The sequence below is a fragment of the Podarcis erhardii genome (assembly GCF_964252035.2).
Source record: "Podarcis erhardii genome assembly, chromosome: 3".
NCBI classification, from domain to species: Eukaryota; Metazoa; Chordata; class Lepidosauria; order Squamata; family Lacertidae; genus Podarcis; species Podarcis erhardii.
The window spans coordinates 108,298,826-108,319,734 of record NC_138507.1 but is presented as its reverse complement, the minus strand read 5'-3'; the positions used below and the strand labels follow the sequence as shown (position 1 = coordinate 108,319,734).

The 20,909-nt window shown below is 43.1% G+C and overlaps 1 protein-coding gene across 2 annotated transcripts in view; it reads right to left on the bottom strand.

The window, feature by feature from the left end:
* Positions 1-531: 531 nt before the first annotated feature.
* NINL (ninein like) overlaps positions 532-20,909 on the bottom strand; it is a 49,084-nt gene continuing 28,706 nt past the window's right edge. For both annotated transcript variants that reach the window (XM_081854540.1, XM_081854541.1), the window contains exons 14-24: positions 18,880-19,033; positions 15,602-15,667; positions 12,782-12,891; positions 11,808-12,154; positions 9,428-9,532; positions 8,765-8,834; positions 7,412-7,696; positions 5,626-5,739; positions 3,945-4,157; positions 2,564-2,677; positions 532-1,324 (exon numbers count right to left, since the gene is read on the bottom strand). In XM_081854540.1, the coding sequence (XP_081710666.1) occupies positions 1,139-1,324; positions 2,564-2,677; positions 3,945-4,157; positions 5,626-5,739; positions 7,412-7,696; positions 8,765-8,834; positions 9,428-9,532; positions 11,808-12,154; positions 12,782-12,891; positions 15,602-15,667; positions 18,880-19,033 (1,764 nt within the window). In that variant the 3' untranslated portion in view covers positions 532-1,138. The remainder of the gene's footprint in view (positions 1,325-2,563; positions 2,678-3,944; positions 4,158-5,625; positions 5,740-7,411; positions 7,697-8,764; positions 8,835-9,427; positions 9,533-11,807; positions 12,155-12,781; positions 12,892-15,601; positions 15,668-18,879; positions 19,034-20,909) is intronic.

The window sequence follows — 20,909 nt, the reverse complement described above, 5'->3', positions numbered from 1 at the left end:
CGCACCAACAGGGTAAAGAACAGCTTCTATCCATGGGCTGTTAGGCTGCTGAAAGAAAAGATAACAGGGCAACTGACTTTTGGGTTTGGTGGGTGTGCATCAGTAAACGAGGGGAATTAAGACTTAAGAGCTGAGTGCAGGGTGCTCGTGTAATCTCACTGTATACAAGTTGTACAAGTGACAATAAAGTATTTCAAAAGATTTCCACATTGCAGGGGATTGAACTAGATGATCCCAGTGGTTCCTTCCAACTCTACAAATCTGATACATGGTGTCTCTGTCCATAAGCAAACATAAAAACTCCACCAAAACAATTGCTCTCTTACTTTAAACTAAATGAGATTTAATCCGCCAAATAGGAAGGTACTTTAAAAAGTAGTCTATTTTCTGCATTTGCCTTAGTTATTTCAGGACAGGCTCTTAGCCATGTTGTTCCTCTCTTTTAGTTAGGTTCCAGCTTTACCTATGTTTGCTGCTCTCTCCCGACATATCTACCCCAGCCATTTGCACACAGAGAGAAAATCCAGTGACTTCAGAAGCAGTATAAATATCATTTAATTAAAAAAGTCATGTCAAATTTTACCAAAAAGGAACATAACAGCAGTTTTTTTTCTGTTTACATCTGATATACACTGATTTAAAGGAGTACATATTATACTTGTAGAAAACTGTACATATATATATACACAATACAAGCCAGTGTACAGACCAGAGTGGGGGTGAGGCACGGGGAGGTAAGAATATTGCAATCACAATAAATATTCAGTCCTGAGACAGAATGAGAGCCAAAGAGACTTCTGTGAAAATGATCAGAAGGCACTAAAAGCTTTAGCTTCCCTATTGCAAAAAAAACATGAGATGGGGTAGTTTATTGCTACTGACTAGTAGAGCTGCATCTCCCTCTTCAAACTTATCCCTGAGAGTATGTTTCTCATGCTGCTTTCTGTGATGGTTTCCCCACATGAAAGAGAGGAGGGATCATTTGAATATCATGTCCTTTTTGAGTCTCATGAGAAGTAAATAATACTCATTTGGCCAAGATCAGAAAGGTATACAGTGAAGTGGACCACTGCATGGAGTATTGCTTCTACCACAGATTGTCATTTTTGCTTTAATGCCAACAACTGAAAAGCAGATTTCATTGAGATGCCAGAGTTATTTCCCTAACTAATTTGTTCAAGGATGAGATTTTCTCTTCCAGTATTAAATTTCTGTTGTCTGTGTTCTTCTGCCTCTGTTCTGTAACCTGCAGAGTTTTCATCAGCTGTGCATTTTCCACATACAGGTCTTTCAGTAATAGATTTGACTTGGCATTTTTTTCAAACTGGAAAATAAAATGAATAGCGCTCCATTAATCAGTGTTTGGTGATGATACAGAACTCAAAAACATGCTGCTTACTGTTTTGCTAGAAAAGCAGTCTCGTGAATATTAACTAGGAAATAAGCAATTGCTATGGTCCACTGGTTTTACGTTTTAGCAACAGGTTTAAAGCAGGCTAACCTATGATGCTCTATGATATTTGACTAGAACTCCCATCAGTCCCAGCCAGCGTGGCCATGTATTATGGGAGTTGTAGTTCAAAAGCATGGAGAGGAGGGCCACAGGTTAGCTGCCCCTGCTTTGAACAATTGTTTTTATATCAAGACCTTAGGAGGTAACCACCATTCTCCCTCATTCCCAGAATGTAGCCCATCTTAAACAGAAAATATGAACCAGTGCAAACATAGGGACAATCATGTCTTTAATTAAAATGATGGTTCTTAGAAAGTTGTAATTTTAATGTTTTAGTGTTTTAACTTTTGTACACTTAGGTATAGTGATTTTTTCTTGATTTGACTTTTCTGTAAACCACTTGGAAGTAGCAATATGACTAGTTTAGAATTTTCCCTTTTCATCCATCTTCCCTCTGTTAAAAAAATAACAATTTATGTCAGCACATTTCCCATTCCTTTCGTGTTTTGACCTTGGAATAATTAGTCGATGTACAAACTGTCCAGAATAACAGCTTTGCTATAAATCCAAACTGGAAAAGTTTAGAACAACCACAGATTGTTCTAAAGATGCTAGCTTGAAGATGTGTTCTAAGAATGGCTATAGATAGATAGCCTGTTCTAGTATTGTGTCCTACCAAAACTGCCCGGGAAAGGGGGTAGCTGTTCTTTTATCTTTCCATATACTGTAGCCAGAAGTGCACTGACTGATGGGGCCACAGCTTATACCAAGAGTGGAGAATCCTGGATTTTGCCACATAGGGCTTTTACATGTTGACTGCAAGCCAAGCAGCTTGCAGCTCACACAGTGTGCAGGACACTTACAAATGACTGGAGAGGACCAGAAGCAGTAGCAACCATGAAACAGGGTCACTCAAATACAATATATATGAAAAGCATTCAGTGCCAAATACATTGACATAATTCGGGACACATCTTGGTGGTGCCCTGGCTATTTTTGGCCGGCTTATGTCCTTTTCCAGACAAATTATATATATTTACATTTAATAAAAGAATTAATGCTGTAAACAGATCATGGGCCCATTAGCCACCTAATCCCCATTCCACTGACCTGCTCCTTGAGCTCAGCCACCTTTTCCTGAAGCATTGTTTGCACATTCTTCAAATTCATCTCCAGTTCTCCCACCTTTTCCTCCATTAATCTATGCAAGTTCTCATGCTCTTCCTGCAAAATAAAGGGACAAAGTCATAGCTGTGATATTACAACAGTTATGGGAAGCAACTACCCTTGGAAAGTCAATTCACTTCAAACAAGTCCCAATGCTGCATCTGAAATAATGATTTATTATCTCGGAATCTCTCTTGTAACTTAAAATTCACTGGTTCAGGTCCTACCCTCTAGAGCAGGAGAAAACAAGCTCGCTCCATCTACCATGTGATATTTCCTTTAGATATCCGAAGATGGCTACCGTTATCTCCTCTCAGTCTCCTGCTATCCAGGCTAAACATACTTAACTCCCTCAACTATTCCTCATAAGCCTTGGTTCCAGACCATTTATTATCATCTTGACTGCCCTTTGCAACCGTTCTAGATTGTCCATAATCTTATATCATGGCATCCACCTAGTACTTCAGGTGTGGTCTGACCAAGGCAGAATAGAGCTCATTCTCAAACACAATCCACAAATTATCCCAGATGTATATTGGTGCTCTCTGTGCTATCTGCAGCCAAGCCTTTACATAATGCAGGTACAGTGGTACCTCGGGTTAAGTACTTAATTTGTTCCGGAGGTCCATTCTTAACCTGAAACTGTTCTTAACCTGAAGCACCACTTTAGCTAATGGGGGCTCCCGCTGCCACCGCACCGCCGGAGCACAATTTCTGTTCTCATCCTGAAGCAAAGTTCTTAACCTGAAGCACTATTTCTGGGTTAGCGGAGTCTGTAACCTGAAGCGTATGTAACCCAAGGTACCACTGTATTTTATTCAGAGTTAAGAGTCCACTTTTCACTAGGATATAACTTTCCCAGCACAGTATTTTACATGCAGCGTTGCCTCAGATACTTAACTGCATCTGGTGCTCCTGAACCAGTAGCAAAAGGAGGCTTGTATAATTCATACAAGTCACAGAATTTTGCTTCATGTGCTGGATCTATTGTACCTTTTTATTTAAACAGGCATATTAAGTAAGGGTTCCTTTCCCCCCCCCCAACCCCCAGATTTTCACCATTAATTTTAACCGATCTTATCTCTGTTGGGTGATTTTTGTAACTTTATTGTACAATGCTCAGAGACTATGGCATTAAATGGTGTATAAATAGTTTAAATAATTGCATAACAAAAATGAAGACTAGGCGAGAGTCGCTGTTTGAATGTGCCTGTTTCAGGTAGGAAGAGGCTGTGTAAAAACCACACATGTACACATACTGCGTTTCCACATAGGGAGCCTTTATTTTTGTATGAGACACAACTCGAGCACCATTCTTCCCTACCTGATATGTGGTCGCCTGCCATCTCATCTGCTTCGCCTGGGAGTCCAGCTCTCCTTGCAGCTGCCTGACCACATTCTGTTCTTCTGCCAGTCTCTTTTCTAGCTCTGCAAGGCAGGCCTTAGGTACGGAATTGCCTGCCTGGCCCTTTAACTCTTCTAGCTCCTGTGAATGCCGAAAGTTGGCCAGGCTCAAGCTTGTGTTGGCTTCTAGTAGCTGCAAGGCAAGAGAAAATTAAAAACATCATTAAAAGTTTAAATGCTGTAGACCAGGAACAGAGAACCTTTCTTGGACTGAGCGCTGGGGGAAACTATCAGGGGCTGCATTCTAATAGTGGGTAGGGACAAACCCCACCACAAAGCTATTTCCCATAGAAGCAGGCATATATATAAATCTAAAGCTTTGTCCTCCATTTTATTCATAGTCTGGCTTTTTAAAAACAAAAAAGTAAACACCTCTCCAACACCTTTCATCTGTCCCGGCTGTGCAAAAGGCAGAAAGAACTTAATCCCAGATGAATGCAAAGAAGGCAGATGCACTGCTAAACTGAAATAAAGCCTCAAACATCAAAATGCGATTGCTTCCTGCAAAAATGCATGCGTGAAGTTGCAATATGCAGGGGTTACTTTTTGCCTATTTGCAAGGAACGTAAGCCTGAGACATCAAATGGGGGGGGGGGACACCCAGCTGCTGGAAGGACCTCCACTGTGGGTCCCATCACCACTGGTAAGATTCCTGACTTTGAAATAACCCCCAAAATCCCCCCCCCCATTCTGCCATCAGCCAATGGGGGGCAGGAGAACATTTTAGCTCCGCTGCAGAATGAGCCACACATCTAATAGAATGGATTGGCTCAGGAGTTTCCGCTTTGCACTTGAGCAGATTGTGACAAGGGTAGCTGCCGGTGGCCACCCAGAATGTCCTTGTGTTGGCAGAGCATAAAACTTTCCCTGTTCCACAAGGTTAGATCCCTGTTCCACAAACTTTCCCTGTTCCACAAGGTTAGATTACCAATAATTTTAAATAAATAAAAAATCGCCTCTGCTTTGATCTCCTTGCAGCAGACCTTGCAGAGCAAGAAGCTTAAAATTGTGCATTTTTCACAACAAAGCCCTTTCCCCTCCCTACTTAATAGCTGATGGCTGGGCCCCTGCAGCGCACAGAGAACTGAAATACTCCACAGTCCATTTAAAGGTTATTTCTCATCAGATCAATTCAAAATAAAGTAGTGGTACTAATCCACTACTAATTCTCTTGGAGAATCTAGAAGCTAGTATTTATTTATTTTTTGCAATGCATATCCAAACACAGGCAAAACAGGTGAACTCCAGTAGAAACTGCCCTGATCCTAGTTGGTTTTGCAGAGTAAGAAGTGCACAACCAGTGCCAAAGAATTCATCTAGCTCTGTTTTTCTTTAAAGTTGCAAAACAGCAACACTGCTATCCCGCTACAACAATGCTACCCTCCCCTCAAATCTATGACATTGGGACTAGATCTTCTCTTAGGTTTAATGTCTGGACACATTTCTTTGACCAGGTGTAAAGGCTCTTGAGCCCTGCTCCTCTGTCCAACCAGGGGCATGCACTTCACCGCTGTTTCAGCCGTGCCTAGGCCCTCATTTGTAACAGGCAGTGATGCTCCCAGTGAGCCAAAGGCAGGCCATATTCAGCTGCACCAGCCTACCCGATCCTGGCATTCTTCCACCTCTTCTCTCAGCTGTGCTTTTGTTAGCCGTAGCATCTGACACTCTTGTGTCGAACGTTCCAGTTCAGCCTCCAGCTCCTGAGACTGGCTGGCCTGTTCAAGGAGAGAATGGCAGCAAAGGATGAGGCCAGCAACAATGTGGGATCTTTCAGTAATAATAATAATAATAATAATAATAATAATAATAATAATATTATTTATATCCTGCCCTCGCCAGCCGAAGCTGGGCTCAGAGTGACTAACAACAATAAAATCAATTCATGCTAAAATCAATTCAAAATCAAATTAATGTCAACCATTGGGCTATAGAGTTCTGTGAGGATTACCAAAGGAGGCGGCCAGACTGTGCCTTGGCCAAAGGCCTGGTGGAACAGCTCTGTCTTGCAGGCCCTGTGGAAAGATGTCAAGTCCCACAGGGCCCTAGTCTCTTGTGACAGAGCGTTCCACCAAATCGGTGCCACAGCCAAAAAGCCCTGGCTCTGGTTGAGGCCAGCCTAACCTCCCTGTGGTCCAGGACCGCCAAGATGTTTTTGTTTGAAGGCCGTAAGGTCCTCTGTGGGACACAGCATACTCTTGGTGCACACCTGCTTTCTTGTGTGTGTGTTTCAGGGAATATAGGGGCTTTGGAAGAGTTTTTGAGCATCCCTAGGTTTTTGCTTCTGTGAAAGGGGTATTTCGAGGTACCTGTGACGATTTGTTAGATTCCCAAGTGTGTCCTTGGGCCTGAAAAGGTTAGGGATGCTTGATTTTGTATTTATCCATGCAAACCCAAACCTTATGTGTGACCATTGTAGTCTTCCTCCGATATGCCTAGAATGACGCTCTTTCTAAATTCCATTGCATTAATAAATTCACTTGGCAAACAAGTCAACCCAATTACACTCCAATATTCACAGACTTGCTCTTTGGGCTGTTTGTGGACAGTCCATTTCTCCCTTTATTATTCCCAGAAAATAATTGCCACTAGCCATGGGCTAGCTGTACACAGCCGAAAGATCATAAGAGTGCTCAGATAGTTTATAATTTAAACCAAGTGTGCAGCAAAAAGCAGAATAGAAGAATTTTCATTGTTAAGGCTCCTTTTGAAAGTACTACTCTTCCTCCGTTCAGCACTTCTATTTTTTATTTTATATAACAGAATGTGCATACTACATGATTGTAAATAAAGCCTCTAAGCAGTTTATACAAGGAATACAAAATACAAACTTTAGTTTTAGTTCTAGTAGAGCAGGGGTAGGCAACCTAAGACCTGTGGGCTGGATGTGGCCCAGTCGCCTTCTCAACCCGGCCCATGGACGGTCCTGCTGTTTTTACATGAGTAGAATGTGTGCTTTTATTTAAAAATGCATCTCTGGGTTATTTGTGGGGCATAGGAATTCAAAAAAATATAGTTCGGCCCACCACATGGTTTGAGGGACGGTGGACCGGCCCACGGCTAAAAAAAGGTTGCTGACCCCTGTAGCAGAGGAATGAAGCAAATGCAAGGTGCTGCAGAATTTCCACCCACCTTCTCCCAGAAGGCAACATATTTTAAACTATCTCCTTTGCCTAAACACAGCAACTCCATGACCACCACAGCAACCCAAGCTTTCCATCGATGTAGTAAAAAGCAGTGCATCCCTGTATCTATGGTCTACGTATTAGGCCTTAGAAATTTCCACCAGAATATTGCATGGCTGGCTCAGCATTATAGGTGGGTTTGTGCAGTGGGACATGGCAGCCTGGAACTGATGTGCCCCTTCCTCCCCGTTCCGATCAGCCTTACCTTTTCCCTCCAGGCCTTCAGCTGCTGCTCCAGCAGGGCCTTCTCTCCCTGCCATGCCAACCGCTCCTGAAGATGCTCCTTTGTCAATTCAGCAGAGGCCTCTTGAAATTGCCTGGCAACCGCAGCTTCATGGTCCCTTTGGCTCTCCAGCTCGACAAGCCTCCGATTCAGTAAATTGACGGTATTCCGGCTGACATTGTTATCACTGCTCAGTTCAGAGAGTTCATGGCTCAGCTGATCTATCCTGGTGTTTAACTGGAAGATTTCCACCTCGTAGTGTTTATTCTAAAGAGGCATTTCAGACATTCAGAGCTGCGGCATTCATCCCACCCAGGGGAAAACATCTTAACATCTAATCTTGAGTATTGCATCAGGGGGTGTCTCATACTGCTTGCCTGCAAAGAATGGGTGCAGAGGTCTTCTCGTTTTTTGGAGCAGTATCACACTAGTATACATTTCTTAACGAGGTGGCATAAGTTAAGAAATGCCTTTTCTCGGGATGAAAGGGCTGGTTTGTTTGATGGTTGAATTACTGGAGCTACAGAAGGCAGAGCAAAAGGGGGCACTGCCAGAACAACCCATGACTGACTCCAACATTACATGTACATTGTTAAAGGCACATGTACTAGAAAGATTCAGAAGGTTGCAAAAGAACTCAACCCCTACTGAATTAGCATTTAACTCTTTGCAAGGGGGGACAGTGTATGGTTTTGGGACTTGGAAATCCAACTTCCAGCCAAAGCCGATAAGATAAACCTTGGGCAAAATGGGTGTTCATCAGCCTAACCTTGCATGGATGAAGGGTTGTAAAGCATTTAAACATTGGAAAGAGGATACAGAAATTTAATCTCTTGCCTCTCCAGATGGGGTTGAAACCCTGTCCTCTGCCTGAAACCCCGAAGAGCCAGCTGCCAGTCAGTGTAGACAATACTGAGCTACATAGACAGCCTTTACCAAAGGCGTCGTGGGCTCTGAAGACACTCGAACTCAGGACGCAAGGAGGAAACGTGCTAAGAGGAAGGCATGCTTGGCAAACCCTCACCATGATCAACTCCCGCCCGGAAACCTATGTCCCCACTGTGGAAGGACGTGTGGATCCAGAATTGGCCTCCACAGTCACTTATGGACTCATTGTTAAAATCATGTTTATGGAAGACAATCTTACTCGGCTATGAGTGACTGCCGAAGAAGAAGAAGACATAGACTAATGGTCTGACTTGGTATAAGGTTGTGTTTTTTATGACTGGTAGCAGCTTTCCAGGGTTTTAGGAAGAGCTTCCCCCATCCCTCACCTGCTAGTAGATCATTTTATATCTCTCTCTCTCTCTATATATATATATATATATAATTTACCAGTTGATTTAATTCTTCTATTCCATGCATCACCTTCTCTTTTTCCACCATCAATTCGTCAATATGTTTTCTGAAGAAGGAAGAGGAAACAATTTAAATTGTGCAACCATTTAACCATATTTTGCATAGATTCTAAAACGGGAGCAGGAAACACGCTGCCACAAGTCACAGCTGATGTTTCACTATTGTTTGCGACATCAGTGCAAGTGGCTTGCAAAGAAAAAGGGGAAACGAAGCTTTATGTTGGTCCTCAACTCTCAAGCATCTTGAAATTTTTTTTTTTAAAATAATATTAATAGTAGGTCTGCTAAAAGCAAAGCTGTTTTTCATGGCAGCTGGATCTAGCCCTCTTATTTTTAGTCCTCCCACCATGTCTATGTACAGATTTAAGGTGGCAGATCTAAGAACCAGACTGGAAATTCTTGTACGTGTATTCATACAACGCTATAACTGAGCATCCCGTCAGGTACTGGAGCACACATTTCATTGCACTGATGCAGCCACATTCTGAGGGCTCGCTGTGCGCGGCTAGACCCTCTCGCGAATATTTCTGTTTAAAATCACACAATCCTTTTATTCAACGAGTTGCCTCTTGGGAAGACATATGGTTTCACATTTACAGTTCCTCTGCAAGCTTCCCAAAGAACCGTCCCCCCTTTTAACCTGTGCTTTTTGTTTGCTTCACCAACATCCTCCACTTCTTGCTGAAATCTTCCAAGTTTATTTTTTAGGATGAGGTTGTCTTCTGAAACTCTGTGGAGCTCAATTCTGCATCATGGGAGAGAGAAAAAGTATTGAAGGACCGGAGGTAGTTTGGGGATGTTAAAGAAATCAGGCGACTGGATTTGCCATACTCAGCTAAGCGCCATCAAAATAAATATGTCTGAGAACAGGCAGTGGAATTGGACAATCCGCTAAAAGAGAAGCTTTTTTTAAAAAAAAAATCTTATTACAGTGGTACCTCAGGTTACATACGCTTCAGGTTACAGACTCCGCTAACCCAGAAATATTACCTCGGGTTAAGAACTTTGCTTCAGGATGAGAACAGAAATCGCGCGGCAGCAGTGCGGCGGCAGCAGGAGGCCCCATTAGCTAAAGTGGTGCTTCAGCTTAAGAACAGTTTCAGGTTAAGAACAGACCTCCGGAATGAATTAAATACTTAACCCGAGGTACCACTGTATATGCAATGCTTTTAAAAGTAGCTGCTTCCAAATGTGCTGTTTATACCCACGTAAATCACAGAAATAAAAACGAACACTGGATGGATGGATGTTATTCATATTACACCACTTGCTCAGAAAGGGTCAAACTACATCTGGTGTTAAAGGTAAAAGGTAAAGGACCCCTGGACAGTTAAGTCCAGTCAAAGACGACTATGGGGTTGCGGCATTCATCTTGCTTTCAGGCCGAGGGAGCCAGCGTTTGTTCACAGGCAGCTTTCCAGTTCATGTGGCCAGCATGACTAAACCGCTTCTGGCACAACGGAACCCCGTGACGGAAACCAGAGCGCACAGAAACGCCGTTTACCTTCCTGCTGCTCTCCTTATTTACTCACATTGGTATGCTTTCAAACTGCTAGGTTGGCAGGAGCTGGGACAGAGCAATGGGAGTTCACCCTGTTGCGGGGATTCGAACTGCCGACCTTCTGATCAACAAGCCCAAGAGGCTCAGAGGTTTAGACCACAGTGCCACCCACGTTAAATGTTAAGTGTTAAATGTGTGCCAGCCCTACACATTCACTTATTTTATTCTTTGAAAGGCAGCTGTTGGGTGGGTGGGGTTAACCCTTTCTCTGTGTGCTACGGACTTGCCAAACATCCCTCCTGAAACTACAGTGGTGCCCCGCAAGACGAATGCCTCGCAAGACGGAAAACCCGCTAGACGAAAGGGTTTTCCGTTTTGGAGGCGCTTCGCAAAACGAATTTCCCTATGGGCTTGCTTCGCAAGACGAAATGTCTTGCGAGTTCCTGCGGTTTCCCCCCCTTTCCCCCCCTTTTCCTAAGCAGCTAAGCCGCTTATCAGCTGATCTGCTAAGCTGATAAGCCGCTAAAAGCCGCTAAAAGCCGCTAAAAGCCGCTAAACCGCTAATAGCGCTAATCCGCTAAGCTGTCAATGGGCTTGCTTCGCAAGACGAAAAAACCGCTTTACGAAGAGACTCACGGAACGGATTAATTTCGTCTTGCGAGGCACCACTGTACTGGCTCCCGGGTTTTGCTACTTACTTATCCTGTTCACAGGCAATCTATGACTTCTTTTTTCTATGAGACAAAACTAGAGCTCTGTGCTATGGCACGGGACATACAAATTTGATTTCAAGTCACTGTGAGAATAGTAGTTGTGACCCAGAGATCAAAAGTGCCCCATATAAAAGCACATGCTCTGTTCTCTTTGATGTCAGGCATGTTTCGTGTAGTTGCATCTATTAAGCATCCCTTGCACACCAACACACGAGAACTGAAAGGCTACACACACATCACACATTTAAAGCACACACACCTCAATTCCTGCAAACCGTTGTTTGTTAAGGGTATCACAAATCATAGCGCTATAGGGGGTGCTTTAAATATATGGTGTGCATACAGTCAGAGTCTGAATTAATGCACACTATGAAATAGAATTTCTGTGGGAAGATGGATCATCTCTGCTATAAAACGTAGCATGTGAACAAGCCCAGAAGTAATAAGCAAGCATGCAATGATTAGTCAAATCATTTTTAAAAGATGAGTGCATTTTTATAGAAGAACCATACATTTCATTTCATAGAACAGTAGCTGTGAAACAGCATATTAGCAATAGTTCTTTAGCAGGCACATGGAGAGCCATTCCAGAGACAGTATGCCAGCCAGACAGCTGCTTCATGGCAAAAAATGTCACAATTCCCCAAAAGTGAGAAAGGAATTGGACCGGGTACTATACAACCACATTGGTGAGAAAGGCTTTGCCTAAATTACCAAGGGTTCAACCATAACACAATGTGGCAGAATATGAGACTACCATTTATATTGCCAAGTGCCCATGTTTCAAAACAGTAATGTCACCAGACCTCATGAAGTGTGTCTCAGCCTCATGCTTCATCTTCATGTCTTCTTCCAGTCTGTCCCTTTCCTGGGCCAGTCTCTGTCCCAAAATGGAAATCTCTTTGGCATAGTACTGCTCCATTTCTGACCTCTCCTTCTCAAAGCTCCTCTCGAGTTCTTGGGCAGGAACTAGTTTCTGAAGCTGGTCTTTCAAGCCGTCTATCACCTCCTGACATTTGGCGTTCAGCTCTTCCAAATCGCTCTTCTGTTCCTCCAATTCGCTGATCTCAATCTTAAAACCTTGTTCAACATCCTTCCTTTCCTTCTCAAAGTTCCTTTTCATCAGCTCAATTTCTCTTTCATAGTAATTGACCTAGCACAGTAAAGCCAAACCAAACTTTTGTTATGCATTCTTTAGGTAGCATGGTTAATACATGCACAAACCGGTCAAGAGTCCTTACTTCACGTTTAACAACTTGGTCCTTGAAGTGAGGCATTGCAAGAGCTAGAAGCCTATGCATTTCAAGAGGGTAGGATTTTTATACAGAATAAGAGCATTTAACAGCAGGAAATCTTGTGTAAAGATTTCTTACTCCATACAGAGTTACTGCATTCATACAGAACTAACTTGTCATCCACAACTGAACCAAGTCCACCCTTTTCTACAAACAGCCATAATATGCCATCCCACATTCTCCTAATTTACATTGGTGATGAGGTACTTAATTTACATGAGCAATGGAGAAAAGCACCCCAAAAAACCCAAACATTTCATTATCATAAATGAGTTTACATCTATTAAAAAAAATACTTAAAATGCTGATTTATTTTAAATTTAACAACAAAAGCTGCATCATTTGGTCAACATACAATGTATCCTGCTGAGCAAGTAACCCAAGGACTGCATTCAGAAATATATTGAGAGTCTACTGATTCTGATGATGATTTTTAACCTGAATTGGCGTTTAAACACCTGCCTGTGTCTTCCTCCTCGACTCACCTTGGTTTCCAGCTGTATTTTCAGGTCTTGATGCTGTTCCTTCAGTTCTTCAACCAGAAGCTCCATTTCTATGCTTACTGAATAGGGACCGGATTCAATGAAAACGACACCTATAAATAAAACTATTCTTGAAAGAAAGGAAAAGAACAGGCCCAAGAATGCAGAATCGTGGAGGATAAAACTACTGCTATAGGATGGCCATGCCTCTAGGAATGGATGAAGCATGTTTCTCAGTTGCTGGAATCTGCAGGAAGAGAGAATGTTACTGAACTCAGGTCCTGTTTGCAAACTGCCAATAGGCATGTGGTTGATCACTGTGAGAAGAGGATACAGTAGTGCCCCGCAAGACGAATGCCTCGCAAGACGAAAAACCCGCTAGACGAAAGGGTTTTCCGTTTTTCGAGGCGCTTCGCAAGACGAATTTCCCTATGGGCTTGCTTCGCAAGACGAAAACGTCTTGCGAGTCTTTTCCCTTTCCCCCCCTTTTTCTAAGCCACTAAGCCGCTAATAGGGATGCTTCGCAAGATGAAAAAACCGCTAGACGAAGAGACTCGCGGAACGGATTATTTTCATCTTGCGAGGCACCACTGTACTGAGCTAGATGGGCCAAAGGCCTGATCCAGCAGGATCTTCCTTTGTTCTTAGAACACTGAGGAAACAAACTGCCAAGATAGATCATGTATCTATCTTTTTCCCCCCTTTTTTTTTTCTTTTCCTTCTCTTCCTGCGATGAGGCTACATTTTAATATTTTAATGTTCCATTATTTTATAATGTTGTATTTTATTTTTGTTTTTAAGTTTGTAATCATTCATCTTGTTTTTATTATTGCTTGTAAGCCGCTCTGAGCCCGGCCTTGGCTGGGGAGGGCGGGGTATAAAAAAATTATTATTATTATTATTATTATTATTATTATTATTATTATTATTATTATTATCTGGGGTGTGATCTGGTTGCTTTTCATCCACCAATACAGTGGTCCCTCAGGTTAAGTACTTAATTCATTCTGGAGGTCCATTCTTAACCTGAACCTATTCTTAACCTGAAGCCACCACTTTAGCTAATGTGGCCTCCTGCTGCCATTGCGCCGCCGGAGCACGATTTCTGTTCTCATCCTGAAGCAAAGTTATTAACCTGAGGTAATATTTCTGGGTTAGCAGAGTCTGTAACCTGAAGCATATGTAACCTGAAGCGTATTTAACCCAAGGTACCACTGTACAGTATTGAATAGGGAGCATGGGAAGTGAAACGAGAGTGCAATGGTTCGAAGCTGTATGCTCTACAAACAGAGGATTTAACCTCCTTCCGTAGGGTCTGTAAGACAGAGCTATTCTGCCTGGCCTTTAATTTGAATTCAGCCTGAGCTTTTATTTCCCTTCCCTTCTCTCCCCCTCCCCTTTTATGAAGATCACCTGCTCTGAGACCCCACAGCTAATTCTCCCCTGGCATCCTTGCTGGCCCAAGTAGGACCAATTCAGCCAGCTAGCCCAGGGGATTATCTAATGCTTGTTTCCCCTAAACTGAATTTTGAATTTTATTGTTATTCATGTTTTTATAGTGTATTTTATGCTGCTTTAAGTGTTTTAAATTTGTTGTTAGCCGCCCTGAGCCCAGTTTTTGAACTGGGAAGGGCAGGTTATAAATAAAAATTTATTTATATTTATATTATTGATAAATATGTGCCATGGTGACTGAATAACTTAAAATGTGGGCCCATTATCAGAACTGGTTACTGACACACTGGAAAGGTTTCAGAGTCTAGATGGCCCAGGACCGTAATAGCTCAAGGACCGCCTCTTTCCATATGAACCTTCCAGGACCCTAAGATCATCTTCTAAGGCCCTCCTCCGTGTGCCTCCTCCTTGAGAGGTCCGGAGGGTGGCAACACGAGAAGGGGCCTTCTTCAGTGGCTCCCTGTCTGTGGAATGCTCTCTCCAGGGAAGACTGCCTGATGCCTTCATTATACACCTTTAGGCACCAAGCAAAAACACTCCTTTTTAACCAGGCATTTGGTTGACCTTGTACCCTGTTAAAATGTGGCTCTTTTTTTGGGGGGGGGGTATTGAGTTATTTTGATTTTATATGTTGTGGTCTTTTCTGTGAACCACCCTGAGACCTCCAGGTATAGGGCAGTATATAAATTCAATAAAAAAATAAAAATTGATAACAGTTTAGAAGCATAGCTGTCAACGTTTCCCTTTTTTTAAGGGAAATTTCCTTATTCCAAAGAGGATTCCTGGCAAGAAAAGGGAAAAGTTGACAGATATGTTTAGAAGAGCCACAGGTCACATAGGTCATGCATACCTATTAAAAAAAACAAAACAAAGAAACACACACACACACACACACACACACACACACACACACACACGCTTAAAATGTATGTTATACAGGTACGCTTTCTGGGAATGTGGGATTAATCATAACACCTCAGGCAACAAATTACAGTCTTGAGGGGAGAAGATATTAAAAACCACAGAGGTAAGTGTTTTAGCTATCTGGGGGAGAAACGTGATACATTATTCTTTTAATACGCACTGGATAAAAGAGCTGTGGGTTGAAATTACAGACCACGACACCTGCAGATGAAACATTTGGGAAAATATCTGTAGCCCTTGAAGAAGCTGCCTGGGAGTCTTTGTATCTGGAGGTTATCCAGAAGAAACTGGACAGGTTTGTCAAGAGATGCTTTTGATACTGGATATCGTACCACCCATGGCACAAGGGGTGGATTAGGTTTCTCTTGAAGAGTTCTAGAGCTGGCATGTATCTTAACACTTACTCCTTCTTAGAAAATGCACACAGCTGGGAACATTTTTTACCGTTTTGGCCTGCCACCGGAAAGGGCTGGTGTCCAAGAAGGAGTTCCTCATCTTTTCGTATGGTGTCTTAAAAGAAAGAAAAAGGTACACATTATGATGGAAGGAGTTCTTCAAAGATTTGGTACAGCGGAAGGGAAAAGGCAGAGAGGACCTTGTGTACCACAGTTTGCTTTAAGATGTTTTCATTGCTGTATTTTAAATTGTTGTGACCCCCTCTAGGACCTTAGGGTCAAGGGTGGGTAATAAATCAAATCATCATCAACAACAACAACAACTTGCCCTTCTGGTGCAAGAGAGAAGAATGGATGCAAGGATCATTGTGCCAGAATGATGCATATATAACATCAAAGCAGTGTATCAGGATACTCAGTAGAGGCCCTTCCCCACAAAAAAACTTTGAATCATACAAGCACGCTAGGGCAAACCGCTGATATGGGGAGAAAAGGGTACATACGATACAATACAATATCTTTATTGTCATTGTCCCATACAGAACAATGAAATTGAAAAATCTACATAAGACATAGCATGAAAAGGGCTGAAAATTTTAAAAGGCGACTTTCCCCAACTACACTGTGGACATAAATACCAAGCGCCAAGGCTCAACAGTCCCCCTAGGACATAAGATTTTTTTCAAGGGCAAGGAAAAGGCTACAGCAACATAATGAGGCACATCAACAGGACCCCCCCCAACACACACTGAGAGGCGCACATCTATACAGAGAAGGAAACAAAGCAGGTTTTTGGCAAATCAAACAAACAAAAAAAAAGCCTAAAGGGTGAAATATGAACAAAGCAGGGATAACTTATATTTAATCTGTCACTTAGCCTTATGGCAAGCCTGAAAGAAACCAACAGGGAAGTTTCTGAACTCCTGGCAGCATGTGTTTTTATCACATTATCGCAGTGCCTTTAAAATATATACAGTGGAGAGGCAATTGATAAATAAATGCACAACTCTAACCTTCATTTATGAATTCAATCCAGCGTGGAAAAAGCAGCCTAACCCGATATCCACCTGGTCTAGCTTTCCAACTCTGATTGATCCATTAGAATTGCTATTCATTCATACAAGTGTTTATACACTACCCTCTTGCAAATAGGGCTGGGCGAGAGATCGATATATCGTTTGAAACTGGCTTGAAGCCCATATTGTGATATTGGTTTCAGTTTTTGACCTGGTAATATATTGTGAATCATGTGTGGGTATGTGTGTGTGTGTGTGTGTGTGCGCGCGCGCGCGCGCACTATGTGGGGAAAACTGCAAATTCAACCATTGCTCCATCCTTATGTCAGACACTGTGATATATTGTGGTGTTTAGCTGGTCATATTGCCCAGCCCTACTTGCAAAGCATTTCACAGCAATGTAAAATCCTTTAAAAGCAATACAAACCAATCATCAAAACGAATGGCTACTCAGGAAAAAATAAATAAAACCTGATGTGCCTGCTGGCATAAAATAAAAAAGAGATGCCTAAAAGTGAAAAGTTGAGGATGCCTGCCGAATCTGCACAACACTAAATGCCTGACTTCTGGCCAAGGTCAGCTGGGCCTCTGCAATGTGGGGGACAATTAACAATAATAATAATAATAATAAATTTTATTTATATCCCGCCCTCCCCAGCCGAAGCCGGGCTCAGGGCGGCTAACAACACTAAAACAGTACAACATTATAAAACATTATAAAAATGGATTAAAATGAATTAAAATCAAAATTGATGGCAACCATAAACTAAAGTTTTGTAAAGATTGCCAGAGGAGGGAGTCAGGCTGCGCCCTGACCAAAGGCCAGGTGGAACAGGGCTGCTCCAGATGATCTCAGTGATCAGGTTGAGCTCTAAGGGCTCAAGCAGTCCTTAAACTATACTGGACCCAATTTATTCAGGGTTTTATGTATCAGCACAAGAGACTTATACCTGGCCTGCCAGGATATGAGCAGCCAGCGTAGGTGTTTCAGCAGAGGTGTCACATGCTAAAGCTTCCAGGCCAGGTCCAAGGGTGGCCCAACACAAAGCGCACTGCAGTAATCCAGCCTTGAGGTTACCAGAGCATGCACTACAGCTGCCATGTTACCCACTTCCAGTTACGACTGCAGCAGGTATACCAGACATAGATGGCGAAAGGCACTCCTAGCCGCAACAACCTAGTGCCACCTGGCTACCTTTAACCACCCCGAAAGAGCAAGGGTCCAGAGGGTGGGTGGTCAGACGCACTGCTGCAAATATCTTGTCAACATCATCAGGCTGCATCAACAAGAAATGGACCCATAAGAGTGGACCAGATGTTGCCTTAGATCCCTCAGCTGCATTTGCTACAATAGGGGCAACATGTCATTCCTCTATTCTGCCTCTCAGCATTTGGGGTGGAGTGGGAGGAACAGAAGGGTCTTGTTCCTAAACCCCTTGTGACTAACAGACACCACTGCATTTAACCTACAGTGGACACTTGGGTTTTGTTTTGTTTTTAATTTATTTCCCGCCCATCTGGCTGGGTTTCCCCAGCCACTCTGGGCAGCTTCCAACAAAGATTAAAAATACATTAAAATGTCACACATTAAAAACTTCCCTGAACAGGGCTGCCTTCAGATGTCTTCTAAATGTTAGGTAGTTATTTATCTCTTTGACATCTGATGGGAGGCCATTCCACAGGGTGGGCGCCACTACCAAGAAGGCCCTCTGCCTGGTTCCCTGTAACTTGGCTTCTCGCAATGAGGGAACCAACAGAAGACCCTCAGCGCTGGACCTCATCATCCGGGCAGAATAATGGGGGTGGAGACGCTCCTTCAGGTATACTGGGCCGAGGCCATTTAGGGCTTTAAAGGTCAACACCAACACTTTGAATTGTGCTCGGAAATGTACTGGGAGCCAATGTAGGTCTTTCAAAACCGGTGTTGTGGTCTCAGTGGCCATCCCCAGTCACCAGTCTAGCTGCCGCATTCTGGATTAGTTGTAGTTTCCGGGTCACCTTCAAAGGTAGCCCCACATAGAGCGCATTGCAGTAGTCCAAGAGGGAGATAACTAGAGCATGGGTTGCGAATGTGATCCGTGTGGGATGCACGTCCGCAAACTGCAGTGGAGCGTCTGCGCACATGCAGGTTGCAATTTGGCGCTTCTGCGCATGTGCAGCCACCAAAACCTGGAAGTAACCCGTTCTGGTACTTCCGGGTTTTGGTGGTCTGTAACCTGTAAAAACACAACCTGAAGCATCTGTAACCCGAGGTATGACTGTATTTGATTTAACCCGATTTGACGTTCTAAATGCAACTTGCAATACGCACCCAGAATTCTGGCTTTTACGTTTTCAGGCAGCAGCCTTTCTCCAAGTCTGCCGGCCTTCATTTTACACCAGGCTAGACTATGCTTGCTTTCGTGCAGCTGGGAACGCAGTTTCTCCACCTCCATTTGCAGCTCATCATTCTTGTCGCGCAGCTCCTGAAAGGGAAGAACCCGGAAGCTCAGAATGTGGAACAGCCTCCCTCGGATCTACCTCGTTGGGTGCACAGCAACCGTTCCTCGACAGAATAACCAGGTATGCTTGCAAATAATTCTCACAGAAATGCTGTAAGACAGTCTTTAAAAAACACAAGACACTGGAACCTAAGAAAAGCATGCTGGATCAGGCCCGTGGTCCATCTAGCCCAGTGGCTCTCTTAACTTCTTTCTCGGGGCCGTACTTTCAGGAAAAGAATTTGGTCGCTCCATGCCACGTTTTTTATTGACAAGAAATACATAAAGAAGCAACGCCTAGCAGTGCTTGATTTATAGCACAGAACAATTTGCTGTGCGGTATCATACTGTTAAAGTAAAACCAATCAAACAAAACTGTAAGGGCAGAGGGAAGAAGAAATAGGCTCCAGCAGAGCCCCCTGGGCATATACTTCGTGCAGATAATTCGAAAAACAGACTCCCAATGTCTGAGTGTTTATTTTCTTTGTGATGCTTCCTTAAAGGTAGCTGCTTCAGATGCTGCAAGAGCACTGAACCCTTTTCAGCAAATTCATAGTTTTTTGTAGTACAGCTGTTCTCCCTCACTGGATCATCACCTTGTTGCAGTGTGTGGGCTTCAACATTCCTGGCATCCTTTGTGAGCTGTTGAACTGCAGGACTTGCTCAAAAACAAAAGCCTACCACTCAGTTCTGAAAGACACCCGAGTTTTCTGGAGCCACCATGAAGTCTGTGAGGGAGGGAGAATTGGGAGCTACGGACAGAACTGAATTTAAAAAGATCTGTTCTTCTCATTTCCTTAGCTGGCAAGGTACACGAACGATATAACTTTACAAGTGCAGAAGTGACTAGAGGGGGACAGGACTGAGGCCTACTCAACACAAAGGAGGTAAAAAGCGAGCCGCGATATAGAAGCCCATGGAAATGGGAGCTCAAGCATTTCCGAAAACAAAAAACCTTGTAACACGCAAGATCTCAGGCTGCAACAAGACATCATGCAGGTTTGCTAAAGAACAGTATACCGCTACAAACAAGTGGATTGTGCACACACCTGAGGAGGGGAAAGTGCTCACCTTCACTCTCTATCAGGATGTAGCCGCAGCAAATGTCGAGAGTTTGGGGAGAAACAGGGAGAACTGAATTGGTAGCAGGACACATGAAATAACTCTAGTGCAACAGCAGTAGTTCTACCTGTACTGTCGGAAGCGACAGATATTACATTGTGATTTTCTTCTGGCAAGAAGCAGAGCTGGAGCAAAAACGGCAATAGTCACATGCTCCAAGTTATCTCTACAACCTTTGGTAAGGTGTCCCCAATTTTTATTCTAATAAAATATAGCTATCCTATGGTTAGGATCTCACTGCTCTGGTGTACGAGTGCCGCTCTCCATCTTCTGGTAAGGAGAGTTGTATAGCTATGTAGGGGCTCTGTAATTAATGAGAATAAAGCGGTATCATACCACTTTAAACAGTCATGGCTTTCCCCAAAGAATTCTGAGAGCTGTAGTTTGTTAAGGACGATGAGAGTTGTTAGGAAACCCCTATCTCCCCCAACTACAATTCCCAGAGTTCCCTAGAAAGAGGAATTGACTGCTAAACCACTCTGAGAATTGTAACTCTGTGAGGAGAAAATGAGTTTCCGATACTTCTCAGCACTAGTAACAAGCTAGAGTTGCCACGATTCTTTGGGCATAGCCAAACCATTGCTTTAAAAAAAATGTAACAGCAAACCATGGTTTACAGCTAACCAGGAAGTAACTAGCTAAATCTGCACAAGGGAAGGAGGAGTGCTTGAGGTTTGATCACATAATATCAAACTATGGTTTGGCACTATGTCTGAACTTACCCTCTGTGTTGAACCTT